The 21,381-nt window shown below is 37.9% G+C and overlaps 1 protein-coding gene across 1 annotated transcript; it reads right to left on the reverse strand.

The window, feature by feature from the left end:
* Window positions 1-10,934: 10,934 nt before the first annotated feature.
* LOC139191204 (uncharacterized) lies at window positions 10,935-15,760 on the reverse strand. Its single transcript, XM_070811776.1, has 2 exons — window positions 15,647-15,760; window positions 10,935-11,273 (listed from the first exon to the last, which is right to left on the reverse strand). Exons 1-2 carry the CDS (start codon window positions 15,758-15,760, stop codon window positions 10,935-10,937), a joined length of 453 nt encoding a protein of 150 aa, XP_070667877.1.
* Window positions 15,761-21,381: the final 5,621 nt, after the last annotated feature.

A 21,381-nucleotide genomic window follows, 5' to 3' on the forward strand; every position in this document is an offset into this window, starting at 1 on the left:
AGGGTTCAAGTCAATGGTGGAGATACAATCTGGTTATTAAATTAAAAAGTTAAGGAGTCACAGATATGGAGAATATACCTCAAATGAGTTTCAAAGCTTCTGTGAAGATATTGGGATTGAGAAATAATCAACAGATGCCTATTCACCACAGCAAATTGAGGTTGTTGAGAGGAAAAACAGGGCAATTGTTGAGATGGAAAAGAGTATGCTACATGAGAAGATACTGCCTTATTATCTTTAGGGTGAAGCTATTAACATACCTGTCGATATACTTAATAGATGTCTTTCAAGGGTAGTGAATGACACAACTCCATTTGAAGCTTTTGCTGGAAGAAGATCAAGAGTGAAACATCTTAAAAGTCTTTGGTTGTGTGTCACATTCCTGGACAACTAAGGTACAAACTGGATGAATGTTCAATTAAAGGAATATTTGTTGGATATGGCAAACTGAGAAAGGGTACATAGTGTTCATTTCAGAAACAAAGAAGATCATATTGTCTAGAAGTGTTATATTTGATGAGAATGCTACCTAGAGGTGGAATTCTGAGAATGAAAAGTCATGCTTTTCAATGAAGATGTCAGTTCAATTGAAAAAGATGCATGTAACCAGAATATAGGAGAATTACATTTAGTAGGGAGAAATTCTCCAAGAGTTGTATTTCCTGAATCAGTGACTGAAGTTGGTGAAACCAGTTCTGCAAGTTAGTGAAAGTAAGATCATTGAGTGATGTTTATGCAAAATGTAATCTCTGTTTTGTTGAACTGAGAAATATGAAGATGTTGCCACTGATGAAGCTTAGAAGATAGTGAAATTGAGATGATCAAGAAGAATGAAACATGATAGTTGTTGATTGACCAACAAATAAACCCATTGCTGGTGTGAAATAGGTGTTCAAGACCAAATTGAATTAGGATGACACCAGATAGAAACATAAGGCAAGGCTGATTGCTAAGGGCTATTCCTAAAAGTATGAAGTGGATTACAATAATGTTGATTATTGACTCAAACATGTAGTCAAAGTTCAATTCTTTGGGCTACTTTGTGGTAATGGGAGACAAACTACAATTGTGCCTAACTCTTTGTGCCTAACTCTTTTTGACTTGATGGTAGGCCTTTGGCCATTGATTTCTTTGAGAAGCTTTTCTTTGGCTATAAAAGGGGAGCAAGGTGCAGCCCATAAGCATTGAGAGGTGAACAACAAGGAAGAGAGAAAAATAGCAAGAAGCCATTCGGCATAGAGAAGAATTTTCTCAAATTGTCTTGCTTTGTATTTTTGGTTTTCTCTTCCTATTGTAAGTGTGAGAGCTTGGGTTATTCAGGTCTTTGGGAAATTGAGTGATAAACACTATTGTATGTTCTCATTGATTATAGTGGAATACTCCGTCGTCTCCAAACTGGATGTAGGCATTGCCGAACCAGTATAAATCTTGGTGTTCTTGTTGATAGTGGTTTTATTTTATTCTGTTTTAATTTTTCACGTACAGTCGAATGCCGCTTCCGCACAACAAGTGGTACCAGAGCCCAGTTCCGTGAATAGTGTTGGCGCTACAGTTCCGTGAACAGTGAATTGCTACAGTATCTGTGAACAGTATTGTACCTGTGAACAGTGCCGTATTTGTGAATAGTGCTGAGTAGATGGCTGGAGATAAAGATGAATCTGTAAAGAAGGGGTCAGCATCGTCTTCATCCAATAGACATCCAACCGCTACTACAAGGTTAGAGGTTGATAAATTCAATGGCTCTAATAATTTTGGTATGTGGCAATGTGAAGTTATGGATGTGTTGTATCAACAAGAGTTGGATATGGTTCTGGAAGATAAACCAGAAGATATTGATGACAAGCAGTGGATGCGAATTAATCTTCATGCTTGTGCTGCTATTCAATCATTCCTTGATAAGGAGTTGAAATACCCGTATATGAAGGAAACTTCTGCTAAGGAGTTATGGACGAAATTGGAGGAGAAGTATATGACCAAGAGCGCAGAAAATCGTCTCTTCTTGAAGAAGCGACTCTTCCGATTTCAGTATCGTCCAGGTATCTCTATGCACGAACACCTCAATGATTATAATAAAATACTTGCTGATTTAGCAAACCTTGATGTGAAAATTCCTGACGAGGACAAGGCACTATGTTTATTAAATTCATTGCCTGATGATTATGATCATTTGACAACTACTCTGTTGTATGGAAAATCCGAGGTGAAACTTGATGAGGTGTCTACGGCATTGGTGAATCATGAGTGTCGTAAGAAGGAACTGAAGACTCACAATTCACAAACCGAGGCATTTGTTGCAAGGGGTCGAACAGAGGAAAGAAAATCTAGGAAGCGGGGAAAATCTCGTTCAAAGTCACGAGGGAAGTTTCCTGCTAATAGATGAATGTGCTTTTTGTCGCTAAAAGGGTCATTGGAAGAAAGACTGCCCCAAATTGAAGAACAAAGAGAAGGAGAAAGCCGGTTCTGAAGCAAATATTGCAAAATCTGGAGATGATGATTTCGAGTTTGCTTTGGCTAGTTCATATGTTGATGGTCACTCAAATGAGTGGATTTTGGATTTAGGTTGCACCTATCATATGTGTCCCATTCGGGAATAGTTTTCTAATTTCAAGGAGCTGGATGGTGGAGTTGTTTTGATGGGTAATAATAATGCCTGCAAAACACAAGGGATAGGCAAAATCTGTTTGAAGATGCATGATGGAACAGTCAGAGAATTAAGTGATGTTCGGTATGTACCGAATATGAAGAAAAATCTCATGTCACTGGGTGCATTGGAATCCAAGGGTCTCAAGATCACCATGGAGGGTGGAGTTCTTAAAGTTGTGTATGGGGCACTGGTGGTGATGAAAGGTACAAGATGAAATAACTTGTATTTCTTGCAGGGGAATACAGTTATTGGTGGAGCAGCTGTCACCGAAGCTGCTGATGCAGATAGCTCAGATACCACGAGGTTATGGCATATGCGTCTTGGGCATGCTGGTGAAAAAGCGTTGCAAGGATTAGTGAAGCAAGGCTTATTGAAAGGTGCAAAGGCATGCAAATTGGAATTCTGTGAGCATTGTGTGTTGGGTAAGCAAACTAGAGTAAAATTTGGCACTGCTATTCACCACACTAAAGGCATTCTTGATTATGTTCACACTGATGTTTGGGGACCTTCCAAGAATGCATCTTGGGGAGGTAGCCATTATTTTGTCTCCTTTGTTGATGACTTCTCTAGAAGAATATGGGTGTACACCATGAAGCGTAAAGATGAAGTCTTGAAGATATTCCTGAAGTGAAAAAAGATGATTGAAACGCAAAGCGGTCGAAAGATCAAGACTCTCATATCAGACAATGGGGGTGAATATAAGTCTGATCCTTTCTTGAAAGTTTGTCAAGATGAGGGTATTGTGAGGCACTTCACGGTTAGGGAGACACCGCAACAGAATGGGGTGGCAGAGCGCATGAACCGTACTTTGCTTGAGAAAGTTCGGTGTATGTTGTCTAATGCTGGATTAGGCAAGGCATTTTGGGCTGAGGCACTCACTTATGCAAGCCATCTCATTAATCGATTGCCAGCGGCTGTGAATGAAGGCAAAACGCCCATGGAGGTATGGTCTGGTAAACCTTGTACTGATTACAAGTTTTTACACATATTTGGTTGTCCTGCTTACTATTATGTCAGAGAAAGCAAGTTGGATCCAAGAGCAAAGAAAGCTCTATTTATGGGCTTTAGCACTGGCGTGAAGGGATACCGACTCTGGTGTCCAGATGAGAAGAAATTTGTTGTAAGCAGAGATGTGACTTTTGATGAGGCTGCTATGGTTAATCAGAACAAGCATGAAGGTGAAACTGAAGCGACCGAGACCATGAGTAGCTCAAAGCAGGTGGAGTTACTGAAGACTCCAGTTGTTCTAGTAAGGTTTGATGTTACAGCCACTAGTCCTACAGTTAATTATGATGATGAGGACGAGGATGATGAAGAGGAAGCACTTACCCAAAAGCCTCCACAGCAACAAGACTATATTGCAACCAGAAGATCGAGAAGGGAAATTTGAAAGCCTGCTCGATTTACTGATATTGTGGTATATGCACTTCTTGTTATTGAAGATGATATTCCATCCGCCTACAAAGAAGCTGTCATGAGTTCAGAGTGCAAGTTGTGGAAGAAATCTATGGATGAGGAGATGAAATCTCTTCATAAAAATGAGACTTGGAATCTGGTTCAGTTACCAAAGGGAAAGAAAGCAATTAGTTGTAAATGGGTGTATGCCAAAAAGATGGAATCTTTGGGAAAAGACAATGTAAGATTCAAAGCCAGATTGGTAGCTAAAGGCTACGCTCAGAAGGAAGACATTGACTACAATGAGGTATTTTCTCCTGTAGTAAAACATTCTTCTATTCGTATTTTGTTGGCTTTGGTTGTACAGTTTGACCTTGAGTTGGCCCAACTTGATGTCAAGACTGCGTTCTTACATGGTGATTTGGAGGAAGAGATTTATATGTCTCAGCCAGAAGGTTTTAAGGTTGCTGGAAAGGAAAATTGGGTTTGCAAATTGGAAAAATCATTGTATGGCTTGAAGCAGTCTCCAAGACAATGGTACAAACGATTTGATGGATTTATGATCGGGCAAAAGTACACAAGAAGTCACTATGACCATTGTGTATACTTTTGCAAACTACAAGATGGAACCTTCATTTATCTGCTTTTATATGTTGATGATATGCTTATAGCATGTAAGAGCAAAGTGGAGATTGAAAGGTTGAAGACTCAACTAAGTAATGAATTTGAGATGAAGGACTTGGGAGAAGCTCGGAAGATACTAGGTATGGAAATTGAAAGAGATAGAGCGAAGGGCAAGATTAGTCTGTGTCAGAAGCAGTATTTGAAGAAGGTACTATAACGTTTCAGGATGAATGAAAATTCAAAACCGGTTAGTACACCTCTTGCCTCTCATTTCAAACTTAGCGCTTCTATGTCTCCTAAAACTGTTGAAGAGAGTCAGTACATGGCTCAAATTCCTTATGCAAATGTTTTTGGTAGTTTGATGTATGCTATGGTGTGTACTAGGCCTGATATTTCACAAGTTGTTAGTATTGTCAGTAGATATATGCATAATCCAGGAAAAGGGCATTGGCAAGCTGTGAAATGGATTCTACGGTATATTCTGGGTACTGTGGATGTTGGTTTATTGTTCCAGCAGGATAAAGTTACTGGTCAATGTGTTGTTGGATATGTGGATTCTGATTACGCAGGTGATTTGGACAAGCGTAGGTCCACTACTGGTTTTGTATTCACTATTGCTGGAGGTCCAGTAAGTTGGAGGTCGATTCTGCAATCTACAGTTGCTTTGTCGACTACTGAGGCAGAATACATGGCTGTGACAGAAGCTATAAAGGAAGCCATCTGGCTTCAAGGGTTGCTTTATGACTTAGGGGTTCAACAAGACCATATGGATGTTCATTGCGACAGTCAGAGTGCTATTCATTTAGCAAAGAATCAAGTTCATCATGCACGTACGAAACACATTGACGTGAGGTTCCATTTTGTTCGTGAGGTTATTGACGAGGGAGATATTCTTCTTCAGAAGATTGGGACCGCTGACAATCCTGCGGATATGTTAACAAAGCCAGTTTCATTGCACAAGTTTAAGCACTGCTTAGACTTGATTGGCATTTGTAAAATTTGTTGATTGCCCCATGGGGGATTGGGAGACGACTATTAGGAGTTCTACTTAGAGGGTTTGAGCCAAGGTGGAGATTGTTGATTATTGACTCAAACATGTAGTCAAAGTTCAATTCTTTGGGCTACTTTGTGATAATGGGAGACAAACTACAATTGTGCCTAACTCTTTGTGCCTAACTCTTTTTGACTTGATGGTAGGCCTTTGGCCATTGATGTCTTTGAGAAGCTTTTCTTTGGCTATAAAAGAGGAGCAAGGTACATCCCATAAGCATTGAGAGGTGAACAACAAGGAAGAGAGAAAAATAGCAAGAAGCCATTCGGCATAGAGAAGAATTTTCTCAAATTGTCTTGCTTTGTATTTTTGGTTTTCTCTTCCTATTGTAAGTGTGAGAGCTTGGGTTATTCGGGTCTTTGGGAAATTGAGTGATAAACACTATTGTATGTTCTCATTGATTATAGTGGAATACTCCGTCGTCTCCAAACTGGATGTAGGCATTGCCGAACCAGTATAAATCTTGGTGTTCTTGTTGATAGTGGTTTTATTTTGTTCTGTTTTAATTTTTCACGTACAGTCGAATGCCGCTTCCGCACAACAAATAAGACTTTTGCTCATGTTGCTAGGTTATATACCATAAGAACATTTATTTCTCTTGTAGCTCAGAAAAGCTGAAAATTATATCATCTAAATGTTAAATCAACATTTTTTTATTATAGTACTAACTAAAGAGGGTTATGTGGATCAACCTAAGGGATTCACTGTTCCTGGTTCTGAAGATAAAGTGTAGAGTCACTAATTGTATCAATTTATGTTGATGGTATTGTGTATACTAGAAGTAGTATGAAGCTGATAAATGAATTCAAGGCTGATATATATGATTAAGAAGTATGAAATGAAAGATCATAGTTTGTTATATCACTTCTTAGGATTGGGAATTGTGCAGTCTGGACATGGGATTTTTATCAATCAAATGAAGTATGCTTTAACTCTCTTGGAGAAATTTGATTTGAAAGATTGTAAACTTGTAAGTATTCATCTGGCTGTGAATGATAAGCTCAATAAAGGTGATAAGAGTGAACCAGCGGATGAAATAGTTTATAGACAAATTGTGGAAAGTATTTTGTATCTCACTGCCACAAGACCTGATATAATGTTTGTAGGAAATCTATTGTCAAGATTTGTGCACAATCCAACCAAGAAACATTTTGGAATTGTAAAAAGAGTACTCATATATATTCAAGGAACCATTGATTATGGTATTGAGTATGAGAAGGGAAAATTAGCAATTTTGTCGGCTACTGTGATAGTGAACTAGGAGGAGATGAAACTGATATGAAGGGCACATCATGTTATGCCTTTACATTTGATAGTGGTATCTTCTTTTTGGAATCAATGAAGCAACATAGTGTTGCATTATCAACGGTAGCTAAGTATGTTTGTGATTCTGAAACAACAACTCAAGCAGTTTGGTTGAGGTTTGTACTTGAGGATTTTGGTGAGGTGCAAACTGATGCAACTACTCTCTACTGTGATAATCAATATGCAACTGCCATGACAAAGAATCCAGTCTTTCATCAAAGATTCAAAACACATTCACTGGAGGTATCATCACATTAGAGGTGCATTATAGAACAACATAATTAACTTGGTGATTTGCAAATCAGAAGAACAATTGGCTGATATATTTACCAAAGCTCTTCGCAAAGATAGGTACTATATGCTCAAAAGTATGGTTGGAGTCAAATCTGCAACAACCCTAAAAGGGAGTGTTGGAGATTAAGCTTGTTGCGGGATTGAAGGTTGCTTGGTTTTCAAGTTTTCTATAAAAGTTAAGTGCTGTTATTAGTAATAGAGAGAACACTTGATCACAATGTATGTCTGAGATTAAAACATCTTAATGGCTTGTGTTGTGCCAAAAGTCTTTTCTGTTAGAAGTTTAAGTTAAACATGTGCCGCTCAAAATTAGCTCTAGACTTGTGTTAAGGTGTGAATTTTTCAATACATCACACTGCACTGAGAGCAACGAACTCTCTCTGCAGGTTTACAGAAAATTCCTCTTGCCTTCGTCATCAAAGTCTTCGTTCATAGTTTTAGATTTTGGCATTCAATTTCTACAGAAAGTTAACAATATATTGGGAAATGTACTAGAAAGGTAAGGAAAATGTTGCCTGGAACTATGCATTAGTTTAATAACATAACAACATATGTTCCCTAGATATTTATCTTTGAAAATCATTTATAGTACGCACAACATATAAATTAGAATGAAAACACCACAATTAATCAAAGAGTTGATCAAACAGCATCTTACGATGGACAAACTAGACATCAATATCATACCCCACTGCAAACAAGACCACAGCTTGTAATTTGTCCCCTTGTAGGACAGACAAAGAATTACGTATCAGTCACTTGAAGCTTGGGTTGGATTAGATGAAATTAAAGGGTCACCATCCCAAACAATGGAACGTTTGACCACTTTACTAACGTTTCTCTTAGTTTGAAAGCAACATGTGCATCTTGCAATCTTTATGGTCTTTCCCATTTATAAATGTTTGAATGCTATTAGTTACTATTTTGAGATCAAGTGTCAATATTATGTTACTGAGCTTTACAAAAAGAAAGCTAGGAAACGAAGAATCAGTTCATAATTTGAAACAAGAGCACTCTCAATCTTTATATGACCAACAAAGTCTTTTCCCACTAAATGGGGTCGGCTATATGAATTCTAGAATGTCATTGCCCTCGGTTCTGTGTCATGTCCTCCGTTAGATCCAAGTACTCTAAGTCTTTTCTTAGAGTCTCTTCTAAAGTTTTCCTAGGTCTTCCTCTACCCCTTCGGCCCTGAACCTCTGTCCCGCAGTCACATCTTTTAACTGGAGCGTCAGTAGGCTTTCTTTGCACATGTCCAAACCACCATAACCGATTTTCTCTCATCTTTCCTTCAATTTCGGCTACTCCTACTTTACCTCGGATATCCTCATTTCTAATCTTATCCTTTCTTGTGTGCCCAAACATCCAACGAAACATTCTCATCTCCGCTAGACCCATTTTATGTACGTGTTGATGCTTCACCACCCGACATTCTGTGCCATACAACATCACCGGCCATATTGTCGTCCTATAAAATTTTCTCTTGAGCTTCAGTGGCATACGACGGTCACACATCACGCTGAATGCACTCTTCCACCTTATCCATCCAGCTTGTATTTTATGGTTGAGGTCTCCATCTAATTCTTCGTTCTTTTGCAAGATAGATCCTAGGTAATGAAAGTGGTCGTTCTTTGGTACTTCCTGATCTCCGATTCTCACCCCTAACTCATTTTGACTTCCATTTGCACTGAACTTGCACTCCATATATTATGTCTTTGATCGGCTTAGGCAAAGACCTTTAGATTGCAACACTTCTCTCCAAATGTTAAGCTTCGCATTTACCCATTCCTTAGTTTCATCTATCAACACTATATCGTCTGCGAAAAGCATACATCAAGGAATATCATCTTGAATATGTCCCTTTAACTCATCCATTACCAATGCAAAAAGGTAAGGACTTAAGCATGAGACTTGATGTAACCCAACAGTTATGGGGAAACTTTCGGTTTGTCTTTCATGAGTTCTTACGACAATCTTTACTTCATCATACATATCCTTTATAGCTTTGATATATGTTACTCGTACTCTTTTCTTCTCTAAAATCTTCCAAATAATGTCTCTTGGGACCCTATCATACGCTTTTTCTATAAAGACCATGTGTAAATCCTTTTTCCTATCTCTATATCTTTCCATCAATCTTCGTAAGAGATAGATTGCCTCCATGGTTGAGTGTCATGGCATGAACCCGAATTGGTGGTCTGAAACCCGTGTCTCTTGCCTCAATCTATGCTCAATGACTTTCTCCCAGAGCTTCATTGTATGACTAATTAGCTTAATACCCTTATTATTGTAGATAGGCACCAAAGTACTCTTTCACCACTCATTTGGCATCTTCTTCGTTTTCAAAATCCTATTGAAAAGTTCTGTGAGCTATGTTATACCCGTCTCAATCTTTATATAACCAAAGGAGGAAAAAAAAAAAAAGCAAACTGCAAAATTGCGCTTTGGTATGAATACATATATACAGGGCCGGCCCAGGCCCAGTGCAGGAGGGGCGACCGTCCAGGGCCCAAAAAATTTAGGGGCACCAAAATTATTAGGGCGGTATGTTTATATATGTTTTTATAAGAGTATAAATTTATAAAATTTGATTCAAAGACATAGAAATTTAACTAGAAGTGGTAGTTTGTCATTTGAAAATAATAAGGAGGTCTTGGGTTCAAAACACCATGTGTGCTTATTTACTTTCCTTTTTTTTACAAATTTCTTTTTATAAGAGTATAAATTTAGAAAATTTGGTTAAATGATCAAGAAGTTTAATTAGAAATAATGATTTTTGTTGTTTAAAATTAACAAGAGGTCCTAAGTTCGAAATGCTATGTGCATGTTTATTCTTTTCAATTTTTACAAATTTTTGTTTGGTTGTTAATTTATTTTTAGTTACTATCTAGTAGCTATGTGGATTGTTATTTTTAAATATTCGTTTTAATTCAAGTCTAATCTTCAACAAAGAATAATACGTAGACCAAATTTGTAAATTATATGACGTGTCATCAAAATGTTTAATTTAGTGCCCATTCATTAATAATACATATCAATTAAAGACTCGAAAACATCATTATTTTTTAGTCCCATATTGACAAGGTTAGTAAATAAGAAAAAAACATCTCACGATTTATTCAAAAACACATTCAAAGTTCAAATGGAAAACAAAACTCATCATCTATCTACTTGTAAGCCCGAAGTTTTTTTGTTTCCCTCTCTCAATACAAAATAAATTAGTATTTCTGTGTTTCTAAATTATTGAGTTTGAAGTGTTTTTCTAAGTATAATTTTTTCGATATCTTATGTGTGAAAATAAATAATTTTCTTACATAAAGTTAGGGCACTTCTTTTTACGTCGCCCCGGGCCTCAAAAATCTCTGGACCGGCCCTGCATATATACTACTATAGGATATATGGACAAAAGGCAAAACCCAAAAAATATTCAAAATTTGCGGAAATATAAAACAAATTCAAAGAATCTTGGGTCTGTTTTCACTTGCATTGCAAACTTTTCAGCGTCTTTAATGACAGATCAAATGCAATGGAGCAGTCCATGGTGGAAGCCTTCTTCTTTTTCATTATAAACATCAATTCAACCTTTCCGTTCAACCTAGCTGCGCCGTTAAGAGTCAGTACTCAACTGCGCAATTCACTGCCAAGATTGGAACAGCTCAATACATTTGAATTCAAGGTCACCGCGACATTAATTTTTTTGGTGGAAAGCATTCCAGCCTTGCTCTTTGGAATAACAACTTGTCTGACAGCCGCGCCTCGGTACAGAAACGAGACAGTGCTAGCATCAAACTTGTAAGGACCCCAGTTTGTGCTCTTGACCCTGATTTGTGTTGTGAATTTTGTGTCGAATGAAGGCGTTACTGGGACGGAGGTGAGCTCTTGGACATTGATGTTGCTTAGCCTGACCTTCAGGGTCTTAACTTTCATGACAGTCAGACTAATCACAGTTATGACGATGATCTGAAACACAATGAAAATAGCAACATAAATGGCCAACTTGATTCTCTTTTTGCGTTTGAGCTCATCAGCTGATTGTAAGGACTTAGCATCACTTCTTTGGTAACCATTGGTTGCTGGGGCTGATGGATAAACCTATTGGGTCTTCTCAGCCATCTTAATTTCTTTTGCTGAATAAAAGCTTCGAAAGAAAAATGATCTGTTTGGTTTCTCTATTTTTCTATGTGTACAATACGAACTGATGAACAAATGTGTTGATTGTGTGAACGTTTGTTGTGTGCAGCTTGGTATGTATAATGTTTTGGATAATGAGTTAACTAGGGGAACATCAACCGAGTTAATAGTTTCCTGGAAAATGGAAGCAAAACGCGCAAATAATTACTCTGTATTTTATTGACTTGTAATACTCTAGTAGATGATTGAGACTGATAAGAAACCTGTTTATTATAGCATTATATAATATTAGGCTTATTAAGTGATTTGACTCTTGAAAATGCCTTTTAGTCTCACTATTTTACGCTTTGAAATTAGTTTTATCTCATTTTATCTTCTGAAATTATCTTTTTCATCTCTTTTAGTCTTGGTTCACTTATTTTTTTGTCAATTCCACCAAATAGACATTAAATTAAAAATTAGTTTGGACATTTCATTTTTGAAACAACTCTTTGACTCTAACATGGCCACTAAAACAATCTCACAACTCTAATTCAATCCCACGCGTGTCTCCCTTGCAGATTGGTGTAGATCTATAGCTGCAGCTGTTGGCAAAAGCAAATAACGAGTTGTGTTTGAAAATTTAATGCAAGCCACCCATTGAATTTAAAAGTTGCAACTATAGCTCAGCACCAATCTGGACAAAAAAAGGACAATCCGCAACAGAGATGGGCTGGGGCTTGAATTATAGTTCTCAAAACTAGAATTGGGATTTAGCATGCAAGTTTTTGGCAAATAGTTGTGTCATAAAATGAAAGTTCATACTGCTGTGACATATGTTCCAACACATATTGTGATTGTGTAAGTCCTAAGTAGAGATAGGTTAGGAATCCTTTGTGATCTAGAAGATCTTTCCTATAGACTTTGTTACTTGGAGAACAAGTTTCTCTCCTCCTTACTACTATAAATAGAGGCACAAGGACTGGAGAATTAACACACAATTCCTCAAGTCTATTCTCCACTCTCTTCTCTCTATGCCACACCCCTCAGTTTAATATAGGCCACAACACGTTATCAGCGCGTTCTTCACGTTGTGCTAAAGAGAATTTATTCGTCTTCAATCAGGAGAGTATTACATTTTAATTATTTTTAATTGATTAATTTTGATTTTATTGAATTCATATACTTTTGTTAATTCTATTTATTTATTTTTTTTCCTTATGTTGAACATGATACAGGTTGTGAAGATGAAATCCGAAATTGAAGAAAGAACTCCTACAAACTGGTTCATAATATTCATCACGCAGTCCAAGTTCTTCTAAAACAACGGTTTTTATTTCAATATTTTTTCAGCCTTGATTGCATAAACCTTCACCATAATGCATGACCCAACTTTACGTTTTATGAATTTTAGATTCTGCATCAATTGTTTATGCATTATATCCATAATATTGCTATTATGTGAATTGAATATGTGTGAATAAGGAAGAAAAAGAAAAGAGAAAAGGATGTTGAAACCCTAGAATTCGTATTGGGCTTGAAAACCTAGTCTGTCTTTGACTAGGCCTTGATTTCATATGGCTAGCATGCAGCTTGCGCTAAGCCACTAACCTACTAATTACGTCGTCGGGCTAAGCCAAGCCGGCTCCAATTTGGGCCTAGAAGCATGACAATTCTGTTTTTGTTTGGCCCGACCCAAAAACCCAGCACTTGAGTACCTAACTCGCGCCAGAGCTGCGCCGAGCCATCGTGCCGAAGTCGTTGACCGTTCCAAACCCTAATGTGCAAAAGCAACGTGCTCACTGAGATTGGGTCGCTGATCGGATCATTTTTATATATATTTTTACTTCAAATTCACTCGTCTTTTCTTAGTTAGTTCCTTATATTTTTGAGCTATTTACGTTATTTTTGTGTTTATAGGATTTGTTATGCAAAGAAAATAAAAATGGCACAAGTGAAATTTTATGTAATAAATTCGTCAAAACTAACATCTCATTCATCCTTTCGACTAAGCAAATAAAAAAATAATAATAATAAATATATAAGCAGCATGATGTGGCAAGGCCACAAATCAAATGAACCGGATATTTAATATGGAAAAGGGTTAGTGAAATGGGATTAGTAGTGGAATGGTGGGAACTTGCTTTTTGTTAAAAGCAACGGACAAGAGTTGTTGTGGGGGTTGAAAGGAGAAAAGAAAGCAGCATTTAAAGAGTATAAAAAATGATCATTCTGCATGTGCTTATTGGAGACTTCTGTTATTCTAACATATATTGAAATTTCTTGTAGGGTCAATTTAAAATAATTCAAATGTCTGGGACGTTTATGATACATGACAAGAAAGTGCAGCAAGTGAGAGGGCATGAGAAAAACAGAAGCACGGAAACAGAACAAGCGTCGGTGGAAGGGAGGATAGCTGCCTTTGGCAGCTCAGAGGAAAGAAGGATAAAATAAGAGGGATGGCAGACAAGGAAAGGTGGATGGGAGACTGGCGGAAAAAAAAGATAAAATATAAGAAGGGGGGAGAGAAAGGCTGCCAGAAAGGGCAGCATAAAGGAGGGCTGTTTGGGACGTGCGAAGGGGAGTGAGCCTCGGGAGGAGAACAGAAGTCAGAGGGGTCTTGGAGCGGGAAAAAGGGGCTGCCCTTTGGGCAGCTCGCAGAGAGGAGGCGCTGCCTTTGGCAGCGAGAGAGGTCAGAAAAGAAGCTGAAAAAAAAGAGAAAAAAAAAATAAAGAGCTGCCTTGGGCAGCTGGAGTGAGACGGGAGTGAGAGACCAGGAGAAGTCAGAGGGAAAGCAGGCGCAGAGATGGAGGAAGCCAACGCAGTCTGGGAAATAACAAAGCTGACTTGGCAGCGCAGAAATAAAAAAAACAGCGCAAGCTGCACAGGGAGAGCACGGACAGAAACAGAAGCAGCAAGCTTCTCCTCGATTAAAACTTTCCAAACTTCTATTTTATTTCTGTTTTAATAATGTGTAACTAAATTTATTTTGGCTAGAGGTTAATTCAAAGCCATGAATATATTTGTAATATGAATTGATTACCTTCAGTTGTGATTTCTGAGTTGTGATTTAATTTGCTTAACTGCTTGATTGATAACTTATTTTTGTATGTCGATTAAGGATGCATACTTAATTTACATGCATGAATTTGATGCTAGAATATAAGTGAATTTCACCTAATCGTTATGAACTTATATTCACAAGTAGTGAAGGTTGCTAGTCACAATCACGTTAAGTAAATTCTTGGCATAAGTTTCATGCAAATCATAGTAACGAGTGTCTCGTCAATGCTTATGTTTTTCATAGAACTTAATGATTCTTGCTTGTATCTCTATTATGCAATTCATGTAGGGAACTTGTAGGGAATGTTTTGGGTTGTCGTATGCAATCATCCAACCCAATAACTTGTGGAAAAACTGAGGGTTAATTAGTGCAATTCACGGTTAATTTGGGGCGTTGAGATTTACAATTTATTGAAAGAACAACTGAAAATCAATTTAGGTTGCTTATGTGTCATGTGTGGAGAAGAACCCTCTAGCTAGTCTGTCATTTATCATTTTACCTTAATTTTATGTTTTTGTCAATTCTGTAATTTAATTAAGTTTAATTTACTTTTCATCAAAACCAAACACCCATCCATTATTAAATTATATTATTTAGTTAGTTTTCTTTATTGTTAGTCTTTTAATTTAATTTCCGTCCATTTCAGTTCCTAGTGTTTAATTTGATTGTTTTCATTATTTTGAGTCATTTTAAGTGTGTTTTGAGTTATTAGAGTTTTTAGCCTAGTTTTGTGTCCTTGAGTCTTATTTAATATTTTTAAATTAATTTAGAATAGATTAGCAATCCCTCCTAATCCCCGGCCTAGAACGATACCCTACTTACATCTATACTACAATTGTCAAAAAGAGGGTTTAATTTGTGTGTCAAGTAATTCTCGCATCAAATTGGTCGCCGTCTAGGTGGCTTGCAGCCTACCTTACCATCGTTTTTCACCAGAACATGGTGAAATCGATTTTCTTTGACGACCTGCATTCGTCCCGTGGCTCATTTTGATGACTAGCAGTCATCCCTCAAGCTCACATCGTTGTTCCCGACGAGAGCCCTTTTGAGTTTTCCTTCTAAATCTCTATACATTTTGAGATTTCTCACTCCTCAGATGTTTGGAACCTTTCCCCATTAAAACCTCGTTTGATTTTGCTTAGAACTCACCGCCACCTACAGTGCCATGCTTGGTTTCATCAACGGCAGAACACCCAGGTTTTGCTGGGGTGTCGGTAACTCGACCCGAGGACTTAGGCCTCATCTCGGTCCTTAACCCAGTTGCCCAGCCCATTGTCTTGGGCTTAAATAGATTGTCCTTTAGTTTTTGGGCCATTTTTTTTTAAACCAAATGGCCTCAACCCGTTTTTGGGCTTATAATTTCTTTGGGTTTTTTTTTGTTTTTTTTTTCCTCAGCCCAGTTTTCCTTTATGGACCTATAGTCTACAAAGCCAAAAATGTATATATATTTTTTTCATTTCTTTCTGGCCTATTTACTTTAGCCCATGAAAAAATGCCCCATTTAATGGGAGTTGTTTTTCGCTTTTTCTTTCTTAGCCCATATTTGGCTCTAGGTTCTGTTAACCCAATTCTTCTGGCTGGCTAGCAGCCTAGCCAATTAAAATAATATTTTTGGACTTGAAGCTCCATCCTTTTAGGGCCATTTCCCTAAACTTTCACACAAAGGGTCCCGAAGCTACCCACTATTAATATATTTGTTTTATTTTGCTTTATATATTATGTCTTGTATATATTGTGTTTGTTTGCAGGTATTATGAACCTAAAGTTCATACTTCCAAACCCGAAGTTTCACAAAAGTGCCATAAAAACCTGAAGTTTCTTAACGCGCAACACTCATGCTGGGACCCGAAGTTCTCTTGCTTAAATCCGTTTAAACCAAACTATGTCATAAAACCTAAATGTTCTAATTTTGATGTTTATGGAAATTTTATTTCCTAAAGCACCACACATTCTTGTTTCTGCCATTCAGCGTATTGTTGAATCGTAACAAGTTCGATTTCACTAATTTGGAAGCTTCGAACAAGAAACTACTTTATGTGGATACAAGACGTGACACCCCGCTTGACTACGACTAGTTGCGAAATCATTGTAGCCAGTTATGGTGTGGAAGAGCTGAATAAGTCTTTGCCATGATCTTCATTTGAACATTTATGCCTGAAGCGTATCAAATGGAAGTACCTCACTATCGAGGACTCCATGGCTCTTTGACTCGCCATAAACAATCATGCAAAGATGAATTCTTGCCCAAAGCAAACCATGATCGAAACCTTTATGTCCATGAATAGGTACAATTCTGAAGATTATATACAATCGAATTTTGACTGGAAGAAAATCTTTCTTGTCCTTCTATATCTCTATATTGCTCATGAAGTAGCAGTATAGAGAGCTGAAGCTTTCCAAGTTCTCGGATATGATTAATACTACACTTGTGAGAGAAAAGGTACCCCACCAATTCGATTGGGAGGTACTAAACGGTATAGCCCAGTTTTGGCTGGAGTCCACCGAATAGTGGTGATCTTCTTCGGCAGAGGTGCATCGAAGGGTATGCTCTACTTTAGTAGAGATGCACCAAACGGTATTGCTCTGCTTTGGCAGAGGCGTACTAAACAAACCCCTCTAGCTTTAGCTGAAGCCTACCAAACCCAAGTCTGGGTCTATCTCTCTCTCTCACAATCCCATTTCGAGTTTGTTTTTACAATATATGGTAGAATCAAGCCTGCCAAGAGGTGGTATCATGCCCGAAGCATGATCCTTGGCACCTAAAACTTTAAGAATAAGGGATAGTATTCCCGAACCTTAACTCTGCAAAATCTAACTTTGTTTTGACGGAATAGATCATTGGTTATGCATTTTTCTGTGCTTTCACCAATGTTTTTTAAAAGTATCATTCCCATAGTCCATCCGTGAAACTAATTTTGCTCCACCTAACACATTTGCAAGAGAGAAATTTGACATGGAAGGCCTATTGGCCGACCGCTTTGCATATTTGTTTACTTTGTGAACAATTTATTCTCGGATTTAAGACTGGTGTTTGGATGTCACTATTATTCTCGAATACGAGTTAATTAACGAAAATTACCACATGTGAGTACAATTAACTCATGCTTAGGTATGTTTTGTGGGGAAGTTAGCAGTCTGGTTCTATGCTAACTTCATACCTAATCATCCCCTGACAACCTTTCAAGCTTATCCAACCTGATTATTTGGCATGGCACTACCATATATTGTCAAATGGTACTAATTTTACCATAAAGGGAAACCTTATACTCACTTGAGGAAGAACGCCTTTTAAGCCTTAAGGATATTCAAGAGCATTTTTACCATATTGAAACCAATGTAGAAAATGGAGTAAAATTCCTTGGCTTATTACCATATTGTACTTCCTACGAATATAGCCAGAAGCATATTCTAAAAAAGATGAAATGCTTAACGAGTGGATTACACCCATTTAGGCCCACTACGTGGCCAACCAGAAGCCCGCGATTTCGCTATGGATGTACATATGGGAAATCTAGGATGATCCGTGATGCGCCACTTTGGGCATTTTCTTACCATAAGTAAATAAATCATACCTGGAAGTGTATCATGCCTTAGCACCCTCTATCTTTTCTACAAAGGATTCAAGGGGACATATATGGACTGATTCAACCACCGTGCAAACCATTTAGATACTTTATAGTATTGGTTAATGCTTTTACACGTTAGTCACATGTGTGGCTGTTGTCCACAAGCTGCATTCTCCACACTGATGGCTCAGATTAACAAGCTCATGGTTCACCACCCTGATTATCTGATCAAACCTATTTGATTGGATAAGTTGGAGAATTTACATTGAAAACTTTCGATAGATATGCATGTCGGTTGGGTTTTTGAAGTTGAACATCAAGTACCCCATGTTCATACCTAGAACGACCCAGCATAAGCATTCATTAAACGCCTTTAAATGATTGCACGATTGATTGGTTATACGTACCAAGTTTCCGATCTCTGCTTAGGGCCATGCAATATTGCAAGCAACCAAGTTGGTCCACCTGAGGCCCATCACGACCTAACCTTATAAAGCATGTGTTAGTTGGTTACCAGATACGAACCCTACATATCACATCTATGCGTCTTTGGTTGTGTGGTCTATGTGCCATTTGCACCGCCCTTACATACAAAAGAAAAAGGGGTCCTCAGGGAAGGATGGAAATCTATATTGGTTATGATTCTCCTTCTAATATTCGTTACTTAGAACCTTTGACAGGCGATCTCTTTACCGCTCGTTTTGCGGATTGTCGTTTTTATGAGATAGTTTCCCGTCGTTACAGGGAGATAAAACGTTAATGTTCCTAAAAGAACGATGCGAATTATCATGGACATCCTCACTATGTCTCATCTCGATCCCAATCTAGATCATCAAAGTATAACCAGACACTTCCTCTAATCTAGCAAAAGTGACGAGATCACATATATTAGCTGAAAATGTGTCTGCCAATATGTGTACCAAATGTACGACATACCTTCGTCCCGAAAGCAGGAACGCCACTACTATGGCCGACCCTCGTACATTGGAGGCTAGCCAATCAATCTCTCATGTGCCAAAAGCGTGGCAGATCACTTGTTTCGAGGATTCACTTCCTCAAAAGTGGAGAAACATGGCATGAACAAATCCGCCCTTCGATCGCTGTCTCAATCCTTTCCATCTCATAAGTTTTCGGATTACTCATAAGACCTAAGGTTCTTGGTCCAATATACTAGTTTGGATGAAATATGGAATCAGAATGAGATTATCATAGATGATGTTTTATTTATATGGTTACTATTGACATAAATGAAAAGTGCCGATAACGAACCGCATTCTGTTAATTAGTGTCAATGTAGAACTGATTGGTCAACTAGAAGAATCAATTGATGACGAATAAAATAGTTCAATATGACGCCTTGTGGCGCAAGGCTTCTCTCGTACGCCATGTGATTGATTACAACATTACATAGGTGGTTGTAGTATATCTAGGATCTTGATACGAAACCTATATGGAGTTTCCAAATGACTTACATGTACTGATTCAAATAGTTCTAGACCACAAGAACACCCACTCAGTTCTCAAGAAGCTTTCACTTTGCGGATGCATAACTATCTGGGCGGATATAGTATACCCATCTAAGTGAATATTTGATCAGTTAGGGAGGTATGCCCCTGCGTATACAAAATCCAAAATTGTTAAAGTTGAGAATACTGAGTCACACCTAAAATCGAACTTTAAGATGAATGATCTTGGAAAAACTCGAAATTACCTCAACTTGAAGTTTTGAGCTAGTTCTAATGGTATTCTAGTCCACCACTTGAATTAGACCCAGAAGGTGTTACGTTTAAGTATACCCTGATCGTTTGTATGCTAGATGCAAATGAAACATTTATGGAGGGTATGGAGCATAAAGTTCCATATTGAAACGTGAGAAAACCATATCTAAGTACCATTGGTGTTTGTTGTGCTTAGCTCAATGCACTAGATCGAACATCTTATATGCTAATACTTTTTTGGCATAAAGCAACACTGCGCCTACACGCTACCACCAATTTGGTGTTAAAAATATTTTTCCGTTACTACGGATTTGGGCTTATCTATCCGTATGCATCTCAGAATAGATCATACCCCTTTGATCTTCGGAATGATGCTTACCTTGTGGGATTTGCTGAATCAGACTAACTATCTGACCACACAAGGTACGTTCCCGAATGGTTATGTCTTTACCATGAAGGAACACTGCAATAACTTGGAGGTCAACCAGATGGACCTTTGTTGTGAAACCTTTGAATCATTCCAAGACTCACTATATCTCATCACGTGAAAGATATGGTCGAAAGCTCTTATTGAGTTTATTCAAACTTTCTGCAGTTTTCATCCATCATTAAGTTCCAACAACGATTTATGAAGACAACGTTGTATGTATCAACTAGATCATGATACATCCAACAAGTCAACGTCAAGCATATTATGTCTACATCAGCATAAGCATCAGAAGATTGAAGTCAAGCAGTCTAATCCCAAACAACCTTGCCGACCTCTACACGACGTCACTGCCGAAGTCTACCTTCCAAAAGCTTGCCCAAGGAATTAGTATGCGTAACTTTCTCACTTGCAATGCTTGTAGTTTCATTTAGAAGTTCTGTCAAACTCAGGGGGGAAGTATGCATAAGTATACTCACTTGACCTTAATGTACTTTTTTTCCTACGATTAGGAGCATTTTTCCCATTGGGTTTTTGCTACCTAACTAGGTTTTGACGAGGCACCCATCATGGGTTGGTCATACCCTTGTGTACGTCCTACTTGCGTCCCGAACACGTATAGTTTTGACTTAATGCAACTTCTCACTCTTCTCCTTTAGCTATGGGCTTTTGTCCCACCTTGGGTTTTGCCATAGTGAGGTTTTGTGAGTTTTTGTGAGTTTTACCACCCATGCATTCTTCCGTTTGTTTTGAGACTTACATTTGTTGCTTGTGTCGACTAGACGAGACGACTTCATCAACTGCTTCTACATTTGCCTGAAGATTTGATGCGTCATCTACTTGAATATTTGCACACTTAAGGGGGAGTGTTATGACATATGTTCTAACACATATTGTGATTGTATAAATCCTAAGTAGAGATAGATTAGGATTTCTTTGTGATCTAGAAGATCTTTTCTAATAGACTTTGTATTACTTGGAGAGCAAGTTTCTCTCCTCCTTATTACTATAAATAAAGGCACAAGGATGGGGAATTAACACACAATTCCTCAAGCCTATTCTTCACTCTCTTTCTCTCTATGCCACACCCTCAGTTTAATATAGGCCACAACACATACTATTCTTTTAGCTATGTATTTAGTTCCAGAGTAAGCTTATGTTAGTTATGGGCATGACTTCATTC

The sequence above is a fragment of the Malus domestica genome, chromosome 14 (assembly GCF_042453785.1).
Source record: "Malus domestica chromosome 14, GDT2T_hap1".
NCBI classification, from domain to species: Eukaryota; Viridiplantae; Streptophyta; class Magnoliopsida; order Rosales; family Rosaceae; genus Malus; species Malus domestica.

Coding starts and splice junctions, on each gene's coding strand:
- LOC139191204 (XM_070811776.1), bottom strand. CDS start 15,760: ATGGGCTGGGCAACTGGGTTAAGGACCGAGATGAGGCCTAAGTCCTCG. Junction 11,274..15,646: donor ATGAAACCAAGCATGGCACT/GTAGGTGGCGGT, acceptor ATTGTGTTTCAG/ATCATCGTCATAACTGTGAT.